The following is a 25,091-nucleotide window of genomic DNA, read 5'->3' on the forward strand; positions in this document are numbered from 1 at the left end:
GGACTTCGTGCCAGTCTAGGTTTAGTTTAACTGGGGTTGCAAAGGTTCTTTGAACTACCACAGTACTAAAGCACTGAGGTTCTGTCTTCTGGAAGGAAAACCAGAGTGGGAAGAGGCTTTCCAGTTTGTGCTGCATATGAAATTCTTTACTGAGTGGTTGCTTAAAGAAGCCTTTAATAATAGGCTAAATACTCCTGCCTTAACAGCACCAGGTTTGCTTTTAAATTCCTTTGTTAGGAATGGTTCCTGAGGCAATAGTAAGTTGTTTTTTCTAGGAAAGAAGTGGAAGTTAAACCAACAACCTGCAAATTTACTGGATAAGATAACCTTCATGTAGGTTTTACAGGAATAAACGTACAATAAATGTCCCTTCTTTCTTAAGAGGCTTTTAAAAAGGGTTCAAATACTGCTCCAGCCTTGGAGTTCTTGTACTGATGTACATTGCAATTGCTTTTTCTTGTCTTGGTATTCTTTCTGTTGCTTGTTCATGAGGGAAGAGGTGTTGACATCTTTAGCCTGTTGTTTCAATGTCAAATGTTGAAGTTTTGGCAAACCTAAATGTCTTTTCTTTTGAAAATCTTAAACATCCCTCTCAGAGATTCCTGCTCAGCTTCTAGGAATGCACACTTGTGGTGTATTTGATTTAAATGTCTGTAAAAGCCAGCTGTCCTCCTTCAGAAGCTTTGTGAGAGTACCCCATCCATTCCAAAACAAACATCTTGATAAGAGCGTGTGCTTTTAATCATGCAAGACTGCTTAGAAACTGTATAAATATAAATGAACTCCTACAGTGAGATGTTTAAGTTTAGTACATAAGTATGATGCTCAGAAGCCATTGCAGCTGTTTCTCTTGGATTTGGCAGTATTTTTATAGTAAAGGCAGTCTGATGTGTAACTTTCTGAATTGGGTAAAACATCTTAGCCCTTGCCTTTCCCAGCCTTCCACTTGAACCTGTCAAATCCCAGCAAGATCAATACCTGGCTGTGGATGCCAGTCAAGTATTTGTACAGGCAGCAACAGCTGTGTCTTACAGATCATGGCTAAAAGGACACACAGACTGGTTTTCAGAAGATTTTGAGTCTCTTTCAAGCTCTAATTTGGGAGATTTATGTATATCAGGAACCAATCAAATAGCTAATTCATCCCATAAAGTACCCTGATCCTTTACAGCAGGGTCAGCTCTGAGGTCTGCCTTGTGCTTTGTTCATCAGTCACTGGAGGTTTTGTGATCTCTTCTTTTCAAGGAGGTAGTCACAAGAAGTCTGCCTGTTCTTTTACTTCAGGTGCAAACAATTTGTGGAGAACTCCAGAAAAAGCATAAATATGAGCTTTTTGCTCTAGCTAGTTATTAATAAAGTAATCAGTTGGTTTCTTCAGTCAAAGAGTTGTACAGGAGAATCACTTGAACTGAATTGCAAAAGCTTATGGTGCTAAACCACATCTAACAGAATCCTGGATTTAATGTACTAGGAAATGAAAGATGGAGATTAATCGGCAGTTTATGGGGTGGTGTTCATGTGGTTAAAGCTCTGTCTTGTCTGCATGTTCAGCCTGTAAACCACCCTTGTGCTTCAGCATTGCACATGCACTTGTAAGGGCACCAGAGCTGGTACAGTGGTTTGGGTTTAATTCTAGTGAAAAAGCTCTTTTTGTGCTGTGGGTTTGCAAAGTAAGAAAGTTGGCAGTAGTCTTGATCCATCTTCTTTCATAAAGAATTTCACTGCTCAAACCCTGAAAAAATGACATCTAGACCTTGAAGGAAATTTAATAAAAACACTTCCTCTTTCTTATGCAGTGATGCATCCTTAAAAAAATATGGAGCCATTTAATTTATTCATTAGAAGGCTTTTGTGATTAAAGCAGCTTTGCGTGCTTGCCTTGTTTCACCCAGATTTAATTTGCCTGTTGGAATCCAGCGCAAATGTGCAACTTGCAGTTAGGTGGTTGGCATTGTGGGAAGCACCATATATCTTGTATTTCACCAGTTTAACAAGTAAAGGAAGTAAATAAATGGAGAAAAGAGTTCTTTATTTTCTTAGTAAATTATAGAAACAAATCACTGTGCACATTGTTCTCACACCCTGTTAGGGTTTAGCTTGTTCTGGTCTTTGACCAAAATGAGCTCATCCTTTTAAGGAGGAGTCTGTGTCATTTGTCAATTACTATCTCAGTGCTCTAATTGCTTTTCTAGAGGCATTGCCACAGGCCTAAGGAGTAAATCAAGTGTGCATTTTTTTTAGTAGCTTATCATCCTACTGGTTGGATGCAATTAAACAAGCATTATATGGCTTGTGTCTTCAAAATCATTATGGGTTGGCAAGTCCAGACGCTCAGTAACAGTTCTGCTGCTGATTTGTCCTTCAGTTCTTTTGTGGTGTTTGGTTCTGTCTAGATGGTGGAGCCTTTCCTGGGCTTCAGGGATGTAAAACTTCAGACATTTCAACTTCTACAGCTGCAGGAGTCACTGCCTACAGCCAGCACTGAAAGGACCTTGTTTGCTGAGCACATGAAGGGCCACTTAACTGTGACAAAAAAGCTTCAAGGAAAGCCTCTGAGCACACTGGAAACCTCAGTCCTTTTCTTCCTTGAAGTCATTAAGCAGTGCAGAAATCAGAAGGTAGCCTGCACCATCCAGAGAATCTGAGTCTTGTGATTTTCAGAGACAAAATTTACAGGAAAGAAAATAATTTTGCAAATTGCAACCATCCCTTTGTGTTCTTTTTAATCTGGAGGGCCTTTCTTGTCATACTAAGAAATTTCTGTATTGATTTCAAGCTACAGAAAGCTTTCAGCTAAGGTATTTTACTTTTTAAGCAGAGTGAAAGGGCCTGCAGGTGGCTGAAGCACCTAGGGTGACAAATGATAATTGGCTGCACCACCACAGTCCAGTTTTACAGTGCCCAGGAGATACATTGCTCTGTATGTTCTTGCCTTATGCAAGTATTACAAAGTATTTTGACTTTTCTCCAGATGTTCATTGTGAGGTCATGAGGCAAACTGTAATCTTCTCAGAATCCTCCTGACCTCAGTAGCAATTCTGCAGCAAGGATTGCTAGACATGACTTGTAAGAAAAAAGCTGTGTGAAATTCTAATCTTCTGTCGCGTGCTGAACTCCTCCTGTAGAAAGGCTGACATCTGTCCAAGAAATTGAAATGGAATTTAGGTAAGGGAGATATTTTAATGGAATTGTTTTTCTTCACAGGAGTCTGTAACAGACTACACTACACCTTCTTCTCATCCTAACACAGTGGCTACTAGCAGTACAAAAATGGAGGAGACTTTGGTGACGAACGTAAGTCCATTGCAGTGATCGTCTTGACTTTGAAGACAAGAAAATATTTTCACACTTCTTTTAAAGCAGCAAATAATGCCTTCAGTGGGCAAGTCCACAGGGTTCCTTTCATGTGAACTAGCTGGGCTTTTTCCAGTAATCTTACTCTGAAGGACATTTGGTTTGATTAGTACCTGCTCTGGAATTCTTCAGGTGTTTTCTTGTCTTTTGAACAATCACAGTGAGCTAAAGAGCACAGAAAGTGGAGATGTTTGTAGGGACAATTCTAAAAAAAGCAAGGATAGGCTTTTTTAATAATGAGGGAGTGTGTTCTTGGCAGCAGTTGGCACTTGAGCCTGGTACCAGGAGCAAAGCTCTGGAGGCTGAGTTTGAAGAAAGGCTCTTGCAAACAAAGGAGTTTTGAGCTGTAGCCTGAAATCACAGCAACTGCATGCAGAGGGAGCAGCTGAATGGTTGTGAGAGCAGACAGCAGGCTCCAGGTGTTCAGTTGCCATGGAGAGGAGATGTTTGCAGCCCTCAAAGCTAGTGCAGTGGTCCTGACTTGTGAGCGTGGCACAGTGATTGAGAGAACCAGCTGGGTTGTGACTTGTAGCAAAATCAAGTTTGTCTTGAGTGTGCTGGGGCATCAGGGAGCTTGGATCTTGTGATTCTTGTTGTTTGAGTAACAGAATTAGCTCAGGGTTGAGTCACTTGTTGGTGTGGGAAGGTAGAATCATGCAGTAGGATCTCAGTTTTTTATGAAGATGTCTTGTGAATTCCATCTAAAAACACTTTTCAACTTACTGCAGCACTGTTTTGAAGCAGTACTGATTGAACTTCTTACTCTTCTGCTGGCTTTCCTGGTAGTGTTGTGGTTTTTGACTTTGGTGGTTAGTGTGGAAGACTGAATTCTTTTGTGTTAATGAAGTCCAATCCTTGTGGATGTTAGAGTTGAATTTCTAACACGGGAATTAGGGGTTCCTGGCCACAAAGGATCTGTGCCATCCCCTGCTTCAAAGCTTCAGGATCTGTCTTGTGGATTAGCCTTATCTCATCCAGTGGAAGTCCATTAGTTAAGCTATGGATAGAGAAAGGAATAGTTAGGAGTAACAGACTGGGCACTGCAGTATTTTTGATTCATTTCCTTTAAAACTTCTAGGAAATCCATTGGAGTTTTCATAGGCAAAGACAGCAATAGCATTATGTCAGATTTATTTCCCCAAGTATCACATCTTTCATCTTTTGAAAGAGAAAATAACTGAATTCAATTATTGGATGGCAAATCTGTTGTCGTTTGTTTCATGGTCCTGTGATTTTGCAGGTCTATAAAAGCTTCCTCTTTTCAGAAACTGCATCTCAGAACTCAAGGTTCATGAAGCCCCCTGTACTGTATTGGTACAAAAAGGAACAAACCTGGCTTGGGAAGAATTTTTGCATATCAGTAAAGTGAAATGGTACTTGAAATTAAATCCCCAAACAGACAAATGGTGTTTGTTTATGCAGAGGACATGGACACCTTAAAACCTTAATCTTCAGCCTCTTTGAGAGATGAGAAGCATCTTGGCACCTGCTGAGTGGCCTTTCCTTGCCTACCAAATTTTCACCTTATTTTATCAGTCTCCCTGCCAAATGCTCAAGCCTTGAAGAAATTGTAGCTCACTTGATAAAGCTTGAGCTTTGCTTTCTGGGGCTTTTCTAGTAGACTTAGTTAGAATGTGATGTGTGTTGCCTGCCTTTCAGGTGCCCCTGCCCCACACCCTTCCCCTCCCTAGGAGGGAGACTTTACAACAGAGCTCCAGCCTAACTCCAGTTTCTCCCGCTACCGTCGACCTCACCCTCAAGGTATGTACCACATCCCTCTAAGGGTCGTTTTCTTGCATGCAGGGGAAAAAAAGTTATTGGAGAACTTGCTGGTGAACCTTTTTTTAGAGCCTTCCTTTGTTTCCTCTGCTGAACTGCTTTTGCATATAAATGGATGGCTGAAACACAGACTCTGTCAAAGGATGCATTTAAACCATAAATTTCTAACCCCGTTTTGCATTAACACTTGGCATCTCAACCAATCTTGGCTCCCACTGCCCTGAAAAACCAAGATCCTAGAGTTTTAGCATTGGACCACAGTGCTCATGGCAAACCATCAGAATCTGGCTGAGGTTTTTTGAGTGTTGAGCTTAAAATAAGTTGCCTGGTTTGGTGGAAAGGCTTGAGGGATTTGCTTGATAAGCCAAGCTTGATTTCTTCTTAGTTCTAAGACTTAGGTGCAGTGATAATGTGGTTTTGAGTTGGATGGCTGAGGTTCCAAGTAGTGACATGTAGTGGTGTGTTGGTGTCTCTGAAATGCAGTTAGATCAGCAAGTTAGAATATGTTCTGTAGTGTTGTAAATGTTTTGTTGTTTCCTGCTTTCCAGTGCAGAGCAAGTGTGGAGAATATTTTGAGTGCTGTTTTCCCATTTTGATGGATTTTGGACTGTGTGCATTGTATAACTCACTAACACAGAGTTGGGCTCTAGCTTTGCTGCTGTATTTTTAGAAGTTGTTGGGTTTTTTCTTCTTTTGGTATCCTAGATCTGCTTTGTCATTGTGACTGCAGGTGACTGAGCCAGTAGAAGTGTTGTTGCTGCTTCTCGTATTAAGGAATAGTGGTGTTTGACCTTGGTTTGTCTAAGTTTTTAAAAGAAGAAATGAAACTTGATTGGATGCAGAGCTAATGCTTTGGAGGAACTTGCTTGTCAATCCCAGTGAGACTTGTCTCACTGGCTTGGTTTGACAGCTGCTTGCTTGTGTTCTCTACAGATGAGAAATATTCATGTTCTCTTTGAATCTCTGCTTTTCTTTTGTTAACACTTTTATTTCCTAAAAAGAGTATAACACCTCTTTCAAACAGTAGATCTACAGAAACGGGGAGAGCACTGTGGAGGGACAAGTAGTTTAAGAAAAACTGAGTTTCTGGTACATTCTTGTGTAATGAGTTATCCCAATGTGACTTTCTGGCGTCTGAAAGTGTTCTGAAATAGTCTCTGACTGGAAATGCAGTCCTGTGTCACACAGGTAGGGCTCAGTTACCTGAAAGTTACCTCAAAGTGTGGGACAGTGCCCAGTTACAGAGCAAACTGTGGTGTCTGTGTCATTCAGCCTGCATTTCTTTTCCTGCTCTTGTGGTGTCAGTGATTTCTCAGTGGGTGATAGATTTTTGGATGTGTGGTAACAAAGTAGGTCAAAGATCCATGTTTTGAGGCTGTCTTGAAGAACCCTCTGACTGAAATCTGGATGGAAAACTATTTGGAAGCAGCTTTGTCCCTGATTTCTTCATTCCAGCCACTGGAGCTCTACCTCCTTTTCACAAACACAGAAGGCAGCAGGCTTGTTCTGAAGCACACTCTGAGACTGTCAGTGTCCCAGCAGGCACAGCTCTGCTCTTTGTCATCCTCTTCCAGTACAGCCCTTGCATCTCTCAAAGGATACTTCTGCAGCAGGAGAGAGGAAAACATTTCCTTCATTTTCTTAAAAGAACAAAATGTCCAGGTTCTGCCTGCGTAAAGGATCAGTCCTTTCACCTGCTCTTCCCTCCATCCCCTGTCACAGAAAGCTGTCTGTAAGAGACTTGTAGGGCACTTGGCCACAGTTGCTCCCACTGCTTGGCATCATTCTTCAGTGGGATATAAGGTGCTCCTTGTTGAGGTCTTGTTTCCTTGGAGTAACTTTGCTAAAGACACCTTTACTCAGTCATCCTCTGAAGGACTTTGCTCATAGGGATGTTGTAGGTAAGGAGCTGAGCAGAATAAAGTCCAAAGCAATCTCAAACTGAGCTGCTTGGCCCTCTGCATGTCTGAGATTTCATCTAAAATTCCTCTGTAGGCATCTGGTCAAGAGACTGACACGTTTGAACTTTGTTTTTCTAACCATTGAGACTTTGGTGTATTTAAGGAGAGGCACACTGGGGTTTGTCTCCAGTGGAGGTTTGGGTAACATGGGCAGGGCTGTTCTGCAGTGTGAGGGCCCCAATGGATCAGTGATGAAGAGAAGCCTCAGGCAGCCATGATCTCCTTGTTGCCCTCCTTTCTCCCTAAGTGAGCAGTGAAACTACAACACTGTCCCCAGTCTCACTTCATTTAGAGCCTCTTATTCCTCCATATCTGGTCTGTAGTTGGTGCTGAATAGGCATTCCTAGAGTATCAATCTCTCTTGCATCTCTTTCTCTAGCTTATAAAAGTTAGAGGTTGCTAAGAGGCTTTCCAAAAGAAAACTGGAGGACTCTGTGATATGCTCTAGATGTGACAAAATGCAGTGTGTAGCTTTTGCTATCAGTAGTTTCTCCAGGACATCATGAAAAACAGTGAACAGAGAACCTTCTACACCTTCTGTAGCCTGACAGTCACAGGTATTTACTCAGTTTCTCTCAGTGCCTAAACAAAATCCTTTCCAGCACATCAGTGGTGAATTAACCTTGCCTTGTCTGTAAGAATCAGAACCAGTTTGGAGGAGAATGTTGTGAAGGGGAAACAGTGAATGATTGCTGGGGAAGATGATCTCAAAAATGAAAATAGGTGGCTTGCCCCTAGAGGACTTAATGTGTAACTTAAGTTTCCCTCCTCCCCCTTTATTCTCTTCAGGAATCCTGAACTTCATTTTCCACATGGGCGGCTGTTGATCACCTGTGACCCACTTCTTTTGATACTGCTCTGCTTTTTTATCATTTCTGAAGCATCTAGACAAATAACCCGAGCCATGTTTGGTCTGTCCAGACTCTGCCTAACTCATGTGAAGCAGGGCAGGGTGACAGGTGTGGCTTTGAGAGACTGAGCTGGGGGGGCTCTCTGGAACAGGCACTGAGGACAGGTGTGTGCTGAGGATATATCTGCCCCTTAATATCCACCATTAAAGGCACCACCTAGCCTTGAAAAACTGACAGTGAGCAATTTAGCTCTGCTAGCTAAACTTGTGTTTCCACTGGAGACAGCTGAAAGTTGTGCAGAAGTCTATGGACCATGTTTAAGCTTTTAAATTAGTGAGTGCAGTATAAACATTAATATTTCTTGTTCATTGGACCCTCAGAAGTGTCTCAATTTAGATTTCATGTTGTGTGGCTAATGTAGCAAGAATTAGATTTTACTGGCTGCAGTAAAACAATGGTTGTTTCCACTTCTGGGGGAAGGTAACTGTGTCTATAATATTTAAAGTTTCATCTCCCTTGCTGTGCAAGACATAGACTCATAATTATAGAAATAGAGGAGCACGAAGCATTTTTTAGCTTTAACCTAAAGCAGCACACACAAGCTGTGTGAGCTTGTGGTTGCTTCTTGAGCAGGAGTTGCTTTGGAAATCCAAACTTGACTGCTTCATGTTCACTGAAGAGTGCAGTGGGTATCTTTGGTCACTCAAAGTGGATGATGGACCAAGAAAGCAAAGGGCTGCTTCATTGAAATGGCCCAAGTAACCTGGAAGTAAAGGACTTGATGGAAATATTTAGAGGGGGTTTTCCCTTTCTTTTGCTCACTGTGTCTTTGCTCTTCATGTCAAACAAAACCAAGCCAAATTAATGTGAGTGAATTCTCTCCTGAGCATTGGCTGTAAGATGATGAACTGTGCACATGTGCAGTTGGAGCAGATGAGCAGCTCCAACTTGAGGCTGTTTGCTTTTTGCATGAACAGAGTTGCACGATGACAGCGATTTCCAAAAGAGGCTGGCATGAAGCCCCAGTTGCCTTTTAACTAAAAAGAACTGTTAAAAGAGGAACAGGAACTGCTTGAAACTTCCTAATAGATGAGGACATTTTTGTTTTCTTTTAAATAGATGGAGTCTGCACGCAAAGCATGGGAGAATTCCCCAAACATGGGGGAGAAGAGTTCACCAGTGACCTCAGCAGCATCTCCCATTGCTGGTGGCAGCAGCAGCAGCAGCAGCAACACTGGGCCAAGCAGTGGCACCTACAGCTCTTTCTCAAGTGCATCAATGCCTCCTATTCCTGTGGCCTCAGTTACCCCCACAACATCCCTCTCAGGTAACTCATGCCAAAGCAGTGCTGTCCCCTTGTGTTGTTCCTTGCTTATGTTTCTCCAGGGATTGGATTCCTTTTGGAATTGTTTAATGCAAAGCTAACAAAAGGTTTGTGCTAGAAATGGAATGTCAGATCTGAGCAGCAACTTCCCAAATAATCTGTAACTGGCTTCACCTGTTTCACTTCAGTCACCTGAAAATAATATTAAACTACTCTCTGCCTAAGGAGGAGGTAAACTTCTCTTGTCTCTGGTTTAATTTTGTTCAGCCAAATGGAGGCAAGCACGTAGATTTTGGGGCAGAGGATAATTCTGATGTTTTACTTCTATTTGTACTCTTGCTTTATAAATTAAAGCTTCAGGAACTCATATCAGAGCCTATTTGCAAAAAGCAGAGCAAATGTCCAGCTGCTCTTCACAACCAGTGCTTGGTTGTCACCTTGGTTCTTTGCAGCAAAGAAAAGATGCTAAATCTGGTTAAGTCTTCATCCCTTGGAATATTAAAAGATATTTCCATGAGAGGCACAACCACTGTGGGTTGCAATATTTTGCTGAATAACTGACCCAGCTGCCTCCTTCAGTAGCTCTGTGTGCTCCTGAGAGGGGAGATGTAGCAGGGTTGCAGCACTTCCCACAGTGAACTGCACAGAATTGGCTCCATGTTTTACTTGTGTTGCTGGAAGCAGCTGCATTAGGTTTCAGTGTTCTTTACCAGTTCTGTGCTCACAGAGCTGCCCCAAAACTTTGACCTGTGAATGAGGAGGCTCTGAAATGTCTTTGATTGTTGCATCCCTGGCTTCTCTCCTCCTAGGAGCTGGAACATACACAACCTCTTCACTGAGTACAAAGACTGCAAGCACCTCAGACCCTCCTAACATCTGCAAAGTGAAACCCCAGCAGCTGCAGACAAGCAGCCTGGCTTCTGCCAGCCACTTCTCCCAGCTGAGCTGCATGCCATCCCTCATTGCCCAGCAGCAGCAAAGTCCCCAGGTCTATGTGTCTCAGTCTGCAGCAGGTAATGGTGTTTGTGGCTGAGAAGCCACACATCTGCTTTTGGGGTTTTTTTTTTTTAATTTTGAAGCTGGAGAGTTTAATTTGGTTCTGGTTTTGCTCTGCAATAAAGACAGAATGATAAAGAGTGTTCTGTACTCAGAATCACTAATTGTCTTACTGTAAATCTGCACTGCTTTTACCAGGAATTACAAAGGTGGTGCTATATAGATTGTTGAAGAAAGTAAGTTTGAGTCTCTTAATGTACCAATTTTCTGTTGCAGAATTGTAAATTGCTGTTTAAGACCAGGAGTGATTTAGTTTTCTTTCTTAAGATGCTACAGTAGTTGAGAGTTGTGCCATTTTTTCTTTAAGGAAAATCCTACATCTAATTAACAATCTAGTTAAATTACATGGCAGTGTAACACATTCTAACCCTTCCTTCACCCAAATGCCGTTTTTGCCCAGAATCTGTTGTTCATCCCTCCAAAATGGTGTGAGGTTAATGATACCTGTGCAAGACTGATAGATTCTGGGGGTGAATTGGAAAAGATACCAAAGCTTTTGAGGCAGCCAGCTCTGCAGTGCTGCTCCTTCTCCCAGGCCCTCTGTAGCTGTTACAGGGGAAAGGACTGACAGCAGCTGCATCTCCAATTCTTGATGAAAACCTTTCTAGAGGGGTGGTGTTGGGAATCAGGTCCTAAAATCAGGTACTAATGGTATTGCTCTTCCTGAGGCACTGCAGCTCAAATCCCAGCATTCTACATGGATACAAGTCACCTGTTCAACACCCAGCACGCCCGTTTGGCACCACCTTCCCTGGCCCAGCAGCAAGGCTTTCAGCCAGGCCTTTCTCAGGTATCTGGGGATTCCTCATTCACCTTGTTCCCTCCCTGTGCTTATTGCCTTTAAAGTTCCACTAATGGTTTGATGGGGGCAGGGGAGAGTGAGACTGAAGACTGCAAAAAATGAGATCATGCCTGCCCTTGATGTCTGTCTGTTCTGGTGCATGCAGGCAGTGCTTGATTGTTTGCCATGGAAGTTGACCGAATAAGCTTTTACTCAAAAATATATGGGGAAATTTGTATTCCTGGGACATGTTTCTGTGGCCTTGTGAGTGCAGGCTTACTCAACTTCTGTCGTACAAAATCCTGTGCAATCTCAAGTAATTGTTTTATATGCAGATCTGACTATTTCACTCAGTTTCTGCTGGTTGGTTGTGAGGAAAAGTATAAAATTCAACTAGAAAGTAATTTTCATGAGGGCAGCAATGCTAGCTCTGCATGCAGCCTTGGGGATTTGACATTCTTATTTTACTTTTCATAATGCTACACAAATCCTCACACACATTCAGCTGTAGCTTTTCTAACTTAATTTTAATGTTTTCTCTTCTTTCTAACTTAATGCTTTCTCTTCTTTCTAACTTAATTTTAATGTTTTCTTTTCTGTGCAGCCTGCTTCAGTTCAGCAGATCCCCATCCCCATCTATGCACCCCTGCAGGGACAGCATCAAGCCCAGCTGAGTTTAGGAGCAGCACCAGCTGTTTCACAAGCCCAAGAGTTGTTCAATTCCTCTTTACAACCTTACAGGTAGGTAGCATATGCACATTTCTCTGGGGTTTTAGTGTCAGAATTATTGAATTTGGTTCCCTGCAGACTTGTGATATGTGCTCCATAGCTGCCTCATCTTGCTGTCTTCCCCAAAATCTCTTTTGTCTGAGAACTCTGTGTGCAAATTGTCTGCCTTGTACAGATGTAGTTGTGAAATCTGGCTTAAAAGCTGATGCATGGTATTTGTATCTTTAGACACCCAGGCTAAAGAGCTGAGAGCCTCAGTCTGTCATAGTAAGAGAACAGAAAATGTCTGTCCCTTTAGTTCAGCAATTTGTTTTTTCTAGTCAAACCAACACTGGAGTCTTGAAACACTGTGAAGTTCCAGTTTGAGCTCCTAGGTAGTAAAACCCTCATTGCAGATGTGTGAGGGGATGCAGGGTATGTTTCAGAATATTTCTGTTTGCTGCAGAAGGTAGCACCAGTATCTCTGCACTGGCCCTGATGGCCAGACAACTTCCACTGGAAGCCTCTCAAAGCTCCCTTGCCCTTCCTAGGAAAGCTGCTCCACAGCAGGGTGATTGTGACAAATGTTGTTAGTTCCACTTTGAGAAAGCTGCTTTGGAAGTTTAATTAGAGGGTTTTGCATGGGCTGTAGTTAAATCTGCTTGTTGCAATGTAGAAGGCTGAGGCCACAGAAGGTTTAATTAACCACATTTGTATCCTGACTTTGGTGCTTGGCTGACTTTGTGGGACCAAATATTGCTTGTCCTGCTACAGCTGACAAAAGCTGTTGCAAACAGTTGGCTAATTGCAAAAACACAATCAGGCTGGCATGTGGTCCAGATTAAATAAATCTGATCACACACAAACATGGCATTAATGGAGTTCTAACATTGGGAGTGCTTCTCCCACATAGAAAATGTGCAGAGGAGGAGAAGCTTGGAGATGCACAGGTTGCTGATTTAAAACATTACAACCAAAAGTTAAAAGTGAGCTAAAAAAAAATTGTGAAAAAAAAATTTGTCTCCATCCTTTGCATCCCATCTGGAAGAGTTTTCCCAGTGTTCTGCAGTGAGGGGAGGATGCAGAGCAAAGCTCACCCAGGTGTGGGCACAAGCAAACCCCACCACAGCAGCAGATGAGCAGGAGCAGTGCTGTGCTCACACACAGCCAGCACCAGGCCAAGTAAAAGGTGTTTTCACACCAGAAACACTCTCCTCTGAGCTCAAAAGCTTTGAGAGGAGCAGTTATTTAAAAATTCTTGATTCTTCAGGCTGAAGGTGGCCACTCATCAAGTTCCTAGTGGGGATGTTCAGATAAACACTTCTGATGGACTAAACCTGTGTGTGGTGCTTTGCTGTGCTGGCTTTGGTCTTCTTTAAACAAACTGCAGCTTCCCCATGCTGCTGACAGAGGAGTTGAATAGCTGGTTAAAATTAAAGGCTGGGAGGTCTTTTGAAATCAGAACATCCATTTGGAAGCTACCATGGTCAGCATCCAGTGATTTAAGCTGTAGTAGAAGTTGGACTGTGGAGTCAAGAGAACAAAGCATTTCCCTTAATGACTGAGTGGGGCTACTCACAGGTGCTTTCCCATCCCACTTTGGAGCACAGGAACTAACAACTGGCAGCTTTTCTGTGTTAGAGTTAATTATCCAAGAATTACTGCAGCATGAACATCTAAATAGCCAATTGTGGTTTAAGATTTTAGTAGGAAGCCTCATTGTTTTTTCCTGTGGCCTTTAATAGCAGCTGTTACTCTGTTGTGTGCAGAGTAAATTGAAAAAAATCTACCTTTCTCAGGTGAAAATGTGTTCAATAGAGCTAAGCATCCTAATTCTGTTTAAAGAATATAAGATGTGCTCTTCATTTTGGTGTTTCACTGTTGAGCTCCGTCAGAATTTTTACGAATGCCGCTTGAATCTCTTGCAGATCCCAGCAAGCTTTCATGCAGAGTGGTTTGTCTCAGCCATCACCAGTGGTTCTGTCTGGCACAGCCTTACACAACTTCCCAGCAGTGCAGCACCAGGAGCTGGCCAAGGCCCAGTCCAGCCTGGCATTCCAGCAGACCTCCAATACTCAGCCTATTCCCATCCTGTATGAGCATCAGCTTGGGCAGGCTTCAGGGCTGGGAGGCTCTCAGCTCATTGATACCCACATCCTGCAGGTAAGAAATGCTCCCATGCAGCCCTTCTGCTCTGGGCTGCTACAGGACATCAGGTCTTGCTCAGTTTGGGTGGCAGCAAACTTCAAACACTTGGAGGAGAATGTTCTTTTAATTTAATAAATGTATATTAGCATAATCTATGAATTGAGGCTTGTTCCCCAAATTACAGAGCTCCTTGTGCTTCTGTCATTAATTAGAGCTTCAGGTGTAAATTCTCTAAATTGTGATAAAGGGCTGTTCCACCAGCTGCAAATGAAAGCTTTATCACAAAGTGAAACCTTCACATTTGTCAGCTTCCCTTGCTGGGCTTTCTCTGGCACTGGTTGCTGCACCAGAGCTGCTCTCCTCATGGGAGGTGTCTCTTCTCTTCCTAGGCCAGAGCTACCCTCACTCAGGCTTCAAATCTCTACTCTGGGCAGGTTCAGCAGCCTGGCCAGAGCAATTTCTACAACACTGCACAGTCTCCCAGTGCTCTCCAGCAGGTAAACTATGGCATGGTAAATTTCCTGCATTGTATTCTTCCTAAAAGCATGTCGTGGTTGGTGATGTCTGTGGGGTGGGAATAGAGGGGAGGCCTGAGACAGCCTCTAATCCTTCCAAAATAAAATTGGAATGTTAGCAGTGAAGGAGCACTGCACAAACTGGGTGGCTCAGAGGTTGGATGGCCTGCAGGTCACGTTGATCATTTGTCCCTGGCATCCTTCCCTTGAATAGTTCATTTTTCAGTAATGGGCAGATACTTAATTGGCACAGTGCTATTGCTAATTGACTGAGGCACATGATGCCTTTATGGAAGCAGATGCCTGGAGTGGTGGAGAGAGAGAGAGAGGGACAAAGTCCAGGTGCTCAGTGCAGCTTAATTGTTAATACCAGTTCTCTGAGCTGGAACCCGGGAGTGCTCACAGAAAATAACTGAGAACTCAGCAGATCATGCAGGACAGGCAGGTCAGTAAAATAACTCCACTGATTTGAGGGCTTTTTCACTCTTTTGTGAAAGAACTGCTAAACTGTTCTGTGGAAGCATTCTGTCATAGTTACAGGATGCTGTCTAGTGGTTTCCATCTCCTGGTTGGTTTTCTTTTTATTGAAATGGCTTTCAAAACCAAACTTGGGATGGATTGATTTATTATAGTAGCCTACCTCCTACACTGGAAAAGCTGCCAAGACAGAAATCTAGAAGGGTTGTAAAAGATTGGATGTTGTCTGTTGGAAATCTAGCACAGTTTTAAGGACCTTTTAGAAGAGTTGGTACTTCCAATGTGATCAGTTCTGGTTGTCTCTCTGATTTTTATCTGTCACCCTTCAGAGCAGAATCCTTGTAAGCCTTTCACATTTGGGAATCTCTCATCATTCTCCTTGTCACCCTTAGAATATGATTTTGCAGGTAGTGGATTGTCAGACCAAGGTATGCAGTAACTCCTGCCAGTTGGGTCACTGCTGTTGTATTTCCATGTTTACCACTCTCAGCTGTTTTCAGCCCACAGCACTCCTGGTAAATGCAAGCAAGGGACAGGCTGTGTATTTTTGTCATTGTTTTTAAGCTCAAACTGCTGGTTGTTGAACTCCTGGAATGTAAAATCTAATTTTTATCCCAGTGTCCTTTGACTAGAATTGTTTGAAGTAAACAAATAAGCCAGTCCTGTCCTGTCCCTACCTGTGCCAGAACTGCTTTTATTTTCTGAGTTGAATTAAATTCCCTGTCACACAGTGAAATCATGGTGAATGATGTTGGAGGCAGGAGATCTCATGCACCTTTGTTTCTGAAAAGCAAAGACCCAAATGCCATTACAACTGATTATAAAGGCAAACTGGGCAATAAATTCACTTAGTTGCTTGCAGGTCTCTGGTTAAATAAATGAACTCATTAAGGCATTTGCCTGGGATAAAGCTGAGCTGGAGCTAGCAATGACAGTGACATAATGGCCTTTGTGTCTCTGTTACTGGTGATTATGTGCTCTCTCTCCAGGTGACAGTACCTTTGCCAGGATCACAGATTTCCCTGCCCAACTTTGGATCCACAGCCCAGCCACTGATAGCCCTGCCCCAGTCCCTGCAGCCTCCACTACAGCACACCCCACCACAAGCTCAGGCTCAGAACCTGAGCAGACCTGCCCAGGTGACCCAGCCCTTCAGAGGATTGATCCCAGCAGGAACTCAGCACAGCATGATTGCTGCAACTGGGAAGGTAACAGCACTGCCGCAGCTACAGGACACAAATTCATGTGAAGCACAGCTGGTTTTTGGTTTATGTAACCAGCACAGCAATTCATGCTGACTTCTTGCATCTTAAAAATCTGCCTCAGCTTTAAAAGATAAAAAAGCCAGTCAGAGTTAATGCCTGTGACTGGGTCTGTGCATTTAGCTGAGGTTTTGTAGCTAACTTGGTGCTGCTCCATTTGCACTGCAGGAATACCTGGTTTGATAGTGACACCATGGACTAGTAGGGGATTTCATGCAGAAGCCATGTGGAAAACAGTACTGAGATGTTGTGGGAGCAGCAGGACTCTGTCAGGGCTGGTGGCAGATTCTGGGCTTGTCTGAGTTGGTTGCTTTGCTTCTGGACTCAAACCAGGGCAAGCTGTTTGGGTTCAGGGGTTTCCAGTACAAAATGGGGAGTTTTAGGGGCTTCAGTGGACTCTGTATCAGCCATGACCTTAAGAATTGAATTCTGTAATTATTGCTGGGGATCTGCCTTCCTGAACAGCACAGCATGGTGCACATTAAGAATGTAGCATTGTCTGCAAGACAGGATCTTTCTGTAATGAAAAAAGAAAAGTCTGGTCTTGCAGCAACAGGTCTAGGAAGGAAATAACACTAAACCAGTGCAAGAAACTCGTGTATCATGGGGGGCATTCTCTCCTCTCCTTTATGTGAAGCTGCTAAGGTAATTGCTGATGAGGGGATGTGTGGAGCTGGCTTCCAATCACAAGGTCTCTTGTCTTAGATGGAATCCCAGCTTTACAGGCACCGGGGATTTTCGGATAGTGTGCAGCACTCGGCAGTTGCAGTTCGCTTCCAGGTGAGCAGTGGGTGACACCCTGGACATGGACACAGCTCAGCTGGCTGGCAGCAACAGCAAGGTCCTCCCACCTGGGGGACTGATCCACCTCTGCACCTGAAATCCCTGCAGCTTCTGGCCTCCATTTTAGGGTGCTTGTGAATATAAAATAACCCCACAGTCCCACGCAGTGATTTACAGCTGCAATACGAAAAATCTCAGGTGTTAATTCCACGTCTTGGACAGTAATGGCAACCAGAATTTCAGACCACTTAGATGAAGCTTGCATCTCCTCACCCCCAGAGTGTGTATGGTGGTTTTTGCACCATGCAGTTTTCCAGTTTCATGGGATCTGGCCAAATCTTTTCAGCCTGGCAGTTGTTAGGAGCCCATTTTGCAAACAGCAGCATGTTTGTTGCTGCAGTTGTCACTGGAAAATGATTGCTCATTTCAGCAAAAAATGAGGGAAGAGCTGCAGTGGAATGCTGGCCTTGGATGACTTTCCTGCCCTGCTCTGAGATTCCCATCATGTTGCTGCTAAAGAAAGTCAACTTAAAACAGCCTCTCATTTCTAAGTGATTTATTGTTGCTGTTATGCTTCATGGCCATGTGTGGAAATACACTGTTCCAAAGACTAATTTATTCTGTTGAGTGTATCTGCAAAATAGCATTCAAGAGTCACTGCTCCAGTCAGTCTGGAGGTTGTTTTGCATGAGTGACAGCTCCATTTTTGCTGTGCTTTGGGTTTGTTTATTTTTATAGACCTGGACTATTCGGTGATATTCTTCTTCTCAGCGTTTTTCAGGATTATTTCTAAATATTTTCATGTGGTACCTGAGATGGGAGTCTTGGAGAAGGAAATCTCAACTCCAGAACATTTTTTTTTCTTTTTTTTAGGACCAAATAGATGAAATGACTCTCAAACCCCCTGTCATTATGCAGGAGGAGCAAGTTAGAAAGCCAGTACCATTGCTGCAAGTGCCAGATAGGGCAGGAAAATTGTACACAGAGGTGCTTGTGGTGCTGGGCCTGTCCTAATTATAAGAGGCTGTTCTGCAGTCAGGCTTTCATCTCCACTTAAGTGACCTCTTTTCATTGAGGTAAGCTAACAGCTGCTTAGCAAATGTAATTTTTTTAATTAGAATTAACATGTCAATTGCTGTGTTTTTCAGATATCAGAAATGGACCTGAAGGCCTTTGGAGGTGGCATTGATGTTAAACCTGGAACACCACCAGTTACTGGCAGGAGCACGACCCCAACCTCCAGTCCCTTCCGGTAAATCTCCCTTCAGCTCAAAATTCCTTCAAACCAGAGCTAGAAAATGTACCTAGTCATGCATGAGCAGCCTTTTCTGGAGGGTATGAGGTGAGGGGCCACTGATACATGAGATGCTGCTTGATCTGAGCTCATGAGCAGCATTCCAGTAGGTCATCACAGCTGCTGTATTAAACAGAAGGAAATGGCTCTGAAATAAAAGGTGGAAAATAACTTTTTTGGGTAAATGAAGCTAAACAAGAAGTGACAGGGAAGTTGTGGTTTGGGGTAAAACTGTAAGAGTTCATCTGAATTGTGGTGTTCAAAGTAAAAAAACACTTAAAGGCTTAGACAGCAATTGTGGCAACAGTTCTGTTAGAGGAGTAAGTGTTGTTGCCAGGTCTGTAAGCTGCTCACAAGTGCAATTAATAAACAAAACAGACTCCTTTAAGCTTACAGAATATTGATGTGTGGAGCTTAGCTGGCGTCCCTGCCAGTGGTGCCCCTCTGCTCATTTTCTCAGGAGTGCATCACTCACACCCTGTGCAAGGCAAGCTCTGTTTCCTGAAGGAGGCTCCTCACTCTTTCTTCTTTTTCTCTTCACTCTTTTCTCTTTGAGGGCTGTTTGCTGCCCTTCCCCCAGATAATCAGTCAAGCTTCATGTAATTCCTGGTGATTCAACACCTTGGGAGTTTTAGTGGAGGGTCACGTTCTCAGCCAGATAAAACAGGGAGAGCATTTTGTGTGAATTCTTGAAATCTGTTCAAGTGCATTTTGAAACATAGGGCAGCAGGTCAGAGTAGAAGCAGCTGCATGTTCCCTGCCTGCTGGGACAAGCTCTGAACTTGCCATGAGAGAGCAAAGAGTGACTGCAAAGGAGCAGGACTGAACATAAGATAGCAGGGATGGAAACTGCATCTAACATCACAAACATCACAAATCTTAACATCAGTGTTTGTGTCATGAGTGCTTGGGGGAAAGGGCTCTTTCATACAGACGTGCCCTGGACCCTCTTCATAGCCTAAATATTTCTGATTATGCTTTCTCTTTGAATTCTGAAGTTCTGAGGTTTTTTGAGCTTCTATAGAGAAAAAGTTTCACACTTCTTTTTTTTTAATTCAGAGATTGATTCTCCTCCCCTCCAGTACTGAATTTCTAGTTAAGTTGTAACTAGGGACAGAAACATCCTCTGAATGAAAGCAGTTGATTTTAACTGGAGTTCTTTCTTTTAGGGCCAGTTCTACAAGTCCTAACAATCAGTCCAATAAAATGAACAGCATTGTGTACCAGAAGCAGTTCCAGTCAGCAGCTGCAGCTGTGAGAATGACACAGCCCTTTCCTGCACAGTTTGCACCACAGGTAGGTGATTGGTGGCTTCCTGCAGACAGATCTGTTCCTCTGTGTCACCTGGTGCCTCTGACTCGGCTCTGTCTCCTCAGGCTCTGTCATGGGGAGATACAAAATGGAATCCTTAAAATGAAATGGCATAAGAAACCAAGATCAAAGCAAAAAATTACCTCTCTGATCTTGCTTACAAGTAGTGCTGATTTTGTGGTGTTTAATTTAGAGTTCTGTGCACGCTGAGGAGTTCAGCACAGGTTGTGAGTGATGTAGAACAGATGGTGCTGTGGCTTCCCCAGGCAGCTGTAATGCACCTCATCCTGCACAAACTGGTCATCAGCTTGGGAAGGGGAGAAGCTTTGTGTCTCACAAGGGTCCCAGTGCATATTTTACACGTGTAGAGACAAAGCAGATTTGCAGCCCTGAAGTGTGGAAGGAGCAGTTGGGGTTGGAAAGGATCCCTGAGGTCACCCAGTCCATACAAGGCAGGGCTGATGGCAGAGGGGCTGATGTGCTCTGGCATTGCAGGGAGCACAGCTTGCCAGGCTGCTGCAGGTGACTGCAGCCAGGCTGCTAGGGAGATGTACCCTTTCTAAAAGTGCAGTACATTTCTGTCTTCCTTTAGCATTTGGAGTGTTTGACTGCAGCACTTGAGCTTTGATTTCTGCATTGTCACTGCCAGGAACTGCCTCACCTTCCTGGGGCTGCCTTTCACCAGTGGCTGCTCCACTGCCTGGTGAGGTCTTCTCCCTGCTCTCAGGCTGGGTTGAAGTTGTGGGTGCTGAAGTTGTTGGTGCTGCTTTCAGGCACTGCAGGGCTGTTCTGCTTTTGCAGTTCCAGCCTGTTCTCCTGACATTCATTCATAGCAGAGCAGCAGCTTTTCCCCCTTTGACATAACACCAACCTGCAGTGGAGTTGGCAGTTTTCTAATTGAGAAATGTCTCTTTTTGTCGTTTTTCCCCCACTTAGATCGTCTCTCAGCCTAACCTGCTCCCTGCATTGGTAAGAGCCCCATTTACTAACACCTTCCCAGCGCCTGTTCGGGGGCTGCTGGGGGTTCTGCATAGTCAGATGCCATCTCAGATGAGCACAGGCCTCATGAGCCCCCCTCAGGCACCACGTGTGGCCAGAGGTCCCTGTGGATCAGTGCCTGGAGCCAGGGGCACTCAGGCCCAGGCTTGCTGAAGGCTGAGCAAGATGGGAAGGTCAGTCTGTGAAGGCCTGGTCTGCAATCATGGCTTTAAAAAGTGCCTCTGGACCCCAAGGCAGCAGCCAGGCTCTTAACAGACCTTCTCTGAGCCCTCGTGGTTTTTAATAAGAGTTTTAGACTGAAATATTTCTAGGGAGTTCCTGTCTCAAGCAGCCTTGTGCTCAGCAGCTGTGGAGGAGCCACTGCTGTCCAGGGCAGAGGGAGGTGTCAGGAATGAGCAGTGGGGCTGCACAGCTGGCTGTTGGCTGTCCCTTCACCCCCAGCTCCTCCTGTTGCAGCCAGCCCCACTCCTTGGGCACTCTGGAGAGTCTTTCCCCGTGGTTTGAAGTGCCTGTGGTGAATTCTCGGTGCTAGAATGCAGTACCTGGAGCTCTCTGCAGGACAGGGGGCTGCATTTCAGTAGCAGGTGATGACAGTCACCCTAGCTTGTTACAGCACTTTGAGACCCTTCAGTTCAAGGCAAACTCTTCTCCCAAGGCAGGAGTGCAGGGTGGGAGGTCTGTGTGGGGACCCTGCTGGACACTGAGCCTGTCTGCTGCAGAAAAGATGCTTGAAATGATGGTGCTCAGGGGGCTCCTTTGTCTGCTTCCATTCCTGGAACCTGTGCCCTGAGGTGTCAGAGCAGGACAGAGTTGTTCTGGTTGTGCCTGGCTGGGGGAGGAGTGATTAACCCTTCAATTCCAGGTGGTTGGTTCGTTTCCTACCACCAGTTCGTGCAGCCTGTAGATGCTTAACAGGTGATGATTAACAGATTGTCCTGAGTGTGCACTGAATGTAGCCAGTCAGACAAATACTGACACAGCTCTGGTGTCTTCAGTCTCCTGCAAACACTGCTGAGAGCAGTGAGAGTTATCTGCCATGCTTGGTTACTGGTGATCAAGTCATCCAGCCTTAACCTCAGGGGATGAAATTTGGGCAGAAGGTTTCAGGTGTCCATCTGACTCCAGTGAAATCAGGCTGTTGCTGCAGTCCTGCAAATGAGAGTTCACAGGTTTGTTTTCTGTTCTGTTGCTGCTTGACTTACTTGGAGCAACTACAAAGCAGGAGAGCCAAAGCCTCTTGTTCCGGCCTTCTGCTGTTTTGTCTCCCTGTTGTTGTGTGTGTGTGTCCCAGCCCTCTTTCTTGTAAAAAAGCAGAAAATATTCAGAGAGGTACAGGGAGGTTTAGTGCCTGTATTGTAGTTGGGGTTCCTTGTGTTAAGGTATTCCTTTCTAATTTAAAATAAAAAAGTGTTTGACTGCACTGGGCTTTATTGTTCAACTTCTGAATGATTGAACTCTTGATGGAATCTCTGCAGTCTGGGCAGGACAGACAAGTGCTTGCTCTGAAGTGCCTGATCAGCACCCAAACTGTAACTGGAAGGTGTCACAGGGGGAATTGCACAGGTGCAGGTCAGGGTTGCTGGCAGGACTCAGAGGAGGGAAGGAAGGAAGGCAGGCAGTGTGTGCTGGTAGGACTCAGAGGAGGGAAGGAAGGAAGGAAGGCAGGCAGTGTGTGCTGGCAGGACTCAGAGGAGGGAAGGAAGGAAGGAAGGCAGGCAGTGTGTGCTGCCTGGGATTGCTCGGAGCAGGAGGCAGATCAGGCTTCAGCTCACCCAGAGCACAGCTCTGACCTGGTTCATTTCATCCCAGTGCAGGCTCAGTCGGTGCCCAGAGCCACGGGAGGGAAGGGGGTGCTCAGACTGTGCTGCTGGGAGGGAGAGCCCTGTGCTCTGCAGGGCAGCAGCAGCAGGGACAGCTGGGGTTGGCCCAGGTGGGGTTGTGCAGGCACAGCTGCTCTGCTCCTGTGTGACCTGTGAGCAGCTCAGGCTGCTGTCAGCAGTGCTCCTGCTTGTACAGCTCTGCAATAGCAGTGGCATGAGAAGAGCTTGGGTAGTACTTCAAACTGTTGTCCCTGATCCTCTTTTTTGGGGAAGGGTTAGGAAGAGCAAGGGAAGCCTAGGCATGATGGTAAATTACTGCTGAGGAGCCAGGCACCCAGCCCTGGTGACATCAGGGCAGCAGCAGGATGGACACTGCCTGTCTCGGCAGACCTGGCCACTGTGGTCAGTCCTTCCCCTTTCATATGTGAAATGCTTGTGAAGTCACTGCAGTTCCAATGCCCTCTCTGCAGTAAACTTACTTTCTCCCTCTCTTAAGGCAAAGCAAAGAGCAGAGGTCCTTCAGTCCACCCAGAGGTTCTTTTCTGAGCAGCAGCAGCAGCAGCAGAACAAACCCATAGGAGGCAAAGCCCCCAAAGTGGAGGAGAACGGGAGCAAACCCAGCGAGGCGATTGCTGACTCTGCAGGAGTGTGCCAGGACAAAGGCGAGGAAAAGGCCGCCCCTGCGCCTGCTGCCACACCCAAGCCCGTCAGAACTGGACCAATCAAACCTCAGGCAATCAAAACCGAGGAAACAAAATCTTAGAGGCTGTGTTCCCGTGGAGGGGGAGAGGGGAGGGTGGGCGAGGTGTCAGCAGCATCAATTGGTGGCCCGAAGGATGAAGAGCAGCCTGCCCTCCCTGCCGGGCTCTGGGCGGCCCCATGGGGCCTGGGTGCCAGCAGCAGAGGTGGTGCCAGCTGCTGTGGTGCCAGCTGAGCCCTGGCTCTTGGGGTCACACCTGCTCTAACAGCATGAAGGCTGCTTTGGGGTGTGCACGTGCCACACGTGTGTGCCCCCTTTGGCTCACACCCGCCTGCTTCCCAAAGCCACGGCCCGGAGCAGCAGCGGCGGTGGGGAGGCATTTCCTAGCTGACACAATGACCCCTTATTCTCTTCAGGCTCTGATCTTCAGCTGCTATTTATCTTTTTATAAACCCGTGAGTAGGAGAACATGCAGATCTGAAGATGGTGCTGGGCCAAGTAATGTGTGTTAAGTTTTTAGTGACTTAAGAAGCTTCTATCTTGTATAAACAGAGGGATCCACGCACTTGCCACACGAGGCTTAACCTAACACAGAGTAACACTGGCAGTGTTGGATTTCCCTCTGAAGGCAGTGCTTTGCTGGCTGCTGCTGCTTGGATGACAATTTACTGCATTTAGATCACCATATGAAAAAGCTACTTGGCCACCTGTGTCCTCTCCACCCGCTGCCCCCTCAGTGGCTCTCACCCCTGGAGTTGAAGGTTCGTTGCATCAATAGTCAGATTTGTTCCGTTCACCCCTGTCCAGCTGTCTTGATATGATGCAAGTGGTCCCTAAACGGTTTCCAGTTTCTGTCTGTAACACAGCAACGAGCACTTAAACTGTGCCACGAGAATAAAAGAAACCTTATCAGATGAACGAGAGTTTTATCTCAAAGGTGCATTCTTTATATCAGAGCTGCGTCGCACCACCTCCTTGCCCACAGTGTGCTGGAAAGTAGAATCAAGTCAAATAAATGCCTTTTTAATTGTATCCTCTAGTATTCTAGCTGTAGGACAGTACTGTATGATACTTCTGTGAATGTAAGATATCCTGTACCTGCTTATGATATGTAGTAGTGACTGTGCTATACTGGAGCTGTTTTTAATAATGTTATTCTAGAGGTTTTTTTCCAGACAATGATTGAAAAAGCTAATAAAAAGCACCAGGTACCACATCAGTAGCAGAATTTGCTGGTTTTTTCTGGGATTTTTTTTCTTTTTTTTACGTTTTTTGGAAGGAAGAGTTGAAAGTCTAATGTGTATAATTTTGTTCAAATGACTGCAGAAGCTGGAAAGGCTGTTGCTGCTATTGATGCCTAGTGAATCGCTATTGGTTATCTTTTTATATAAATATATATATAATTTGAATTTTTGGAAACTAGCTGTGATGTCAACTTTGGAAAAAAGTATCCCACTTGTAGTGTGAGTTGGCATTGTACAGAAATTAACAGCCATATTGGTCTAGAAATGTTAAACTTAATTTTTTTTCCATTTGTACAGGGGTAACGCACTGTATGAAATATGTACGGTCTTATTTACATGGGTTTGATTACAGAAACTAATAAAGTATTCTCTAAATAAAGCCCCTGGCTGCTCTCATGATTCTGCAGGAGGCAAGCAGTGCTCCCAGGGAAAGGATCCTGAAGGAAAATGCTCCCAGAAGCTCCTGGGTGTATCCTGGCACTTTCCCAGCCCTTCTCCAGCCAGGGGCTCGCAGGACGTGGCCACCACTTGCCCCAGCAGGAGCCTGGGGGTGTTTGCTGGGAATTCCATCTCCAGCTGATGGAGCTGGGGTGTGCCACTTGTCCCATCGACCAGTGATGCCTTAAATTTGAGCTTTCATATTTTCCAGATTCTGTGCTGCGTTAGTTTATAACTCTGAACTCCATATAAAGTGCTGGCAGGTTCTCCTCACAGCTCAGTCCCA

General features: G+C 44.8%; 1 protein-coding gene across 12 annotated transcripts in view; it reads left to right on the forward strand.

The window, feature by feature from the left end:
* PRRC2C (proline rich coiled-coil 2C) overlaps positions 1–24,746 on the forward strand; it is a 69,416-nt gene extending 44,670 nt beyond the window's left edge. For 4 of the 12 annotated variants that reach the window (XM_030953836.1, XM_030953842.1, XM_030953838.1 and 1 more), the window contains exons 23-35: positions 3,205–3,294; positions 5,014–5,115; positions 9,065–9,272; positions 10,079–10,282; positions 10,994–11,115; positions 11,711–11,847; positions 13,743–13,977; positions 14,352–14,474; positions 15,944–16,162; positions 16,922–16,996; positions 18,148–18,251; positions 19,463–19,589; positions 22,920–24,746. In XM_030953836.1, the coding sequence (XP_030809696.1) occupies positions 3,205–3,294; positions 5,014–5,115; positions 9,065–9,272; positions 10,079–10,282; positions 10,994–11,115; positions 11,711–11,847; positions 13,743–13,977; positions 14,352–14,474; positions 15,944–16,162; positions 16,922–16,996; positions 18,148–18,251; positions 19,463–19,589; positions 22,920–23,186 (2,013 nt within the window). In that variant the 3' untranslated portion in view covers positions 23,187–24,746. The remainder of the gene's footprint in view (positions 1–3,204; positions 3,295–5,013; positions 5,116–9,064; positions 9,273–10,078; positions 10,283–10,993; positions 11,116–11,710; positions 11,848–13,742; positions 13,978–14,351; positions 14,475–15,943; positions 16,163–16,921; positions 16,997–18,147; positions 18,252–19,462; positions 19,590–22,919) is intronic. The other 8 variants (XM_030953840.1, XM_030953839.1, XM_030953841.1 and 5 more) reach the window with 8 other exon arrangements.
* The last annotated feature ends 345 nt before the right edge of the window (positions 24,747–25,091 follow it).

Source organism: Camarhynchus parvulus, chromosome 8 (assembly GCF_901933205.1).
Source record: "Camarhynchus parvulus chromosome 8, STF_HiC, whole genome shotgun sequence".
Taxonomy (NCBI): domain Eukaryota; kingdom Metazoa; phylum Chordata; class Aves; order Passeriformes; family Thraupidae; genus Camarhynchus; species Camarhynchus parvulus.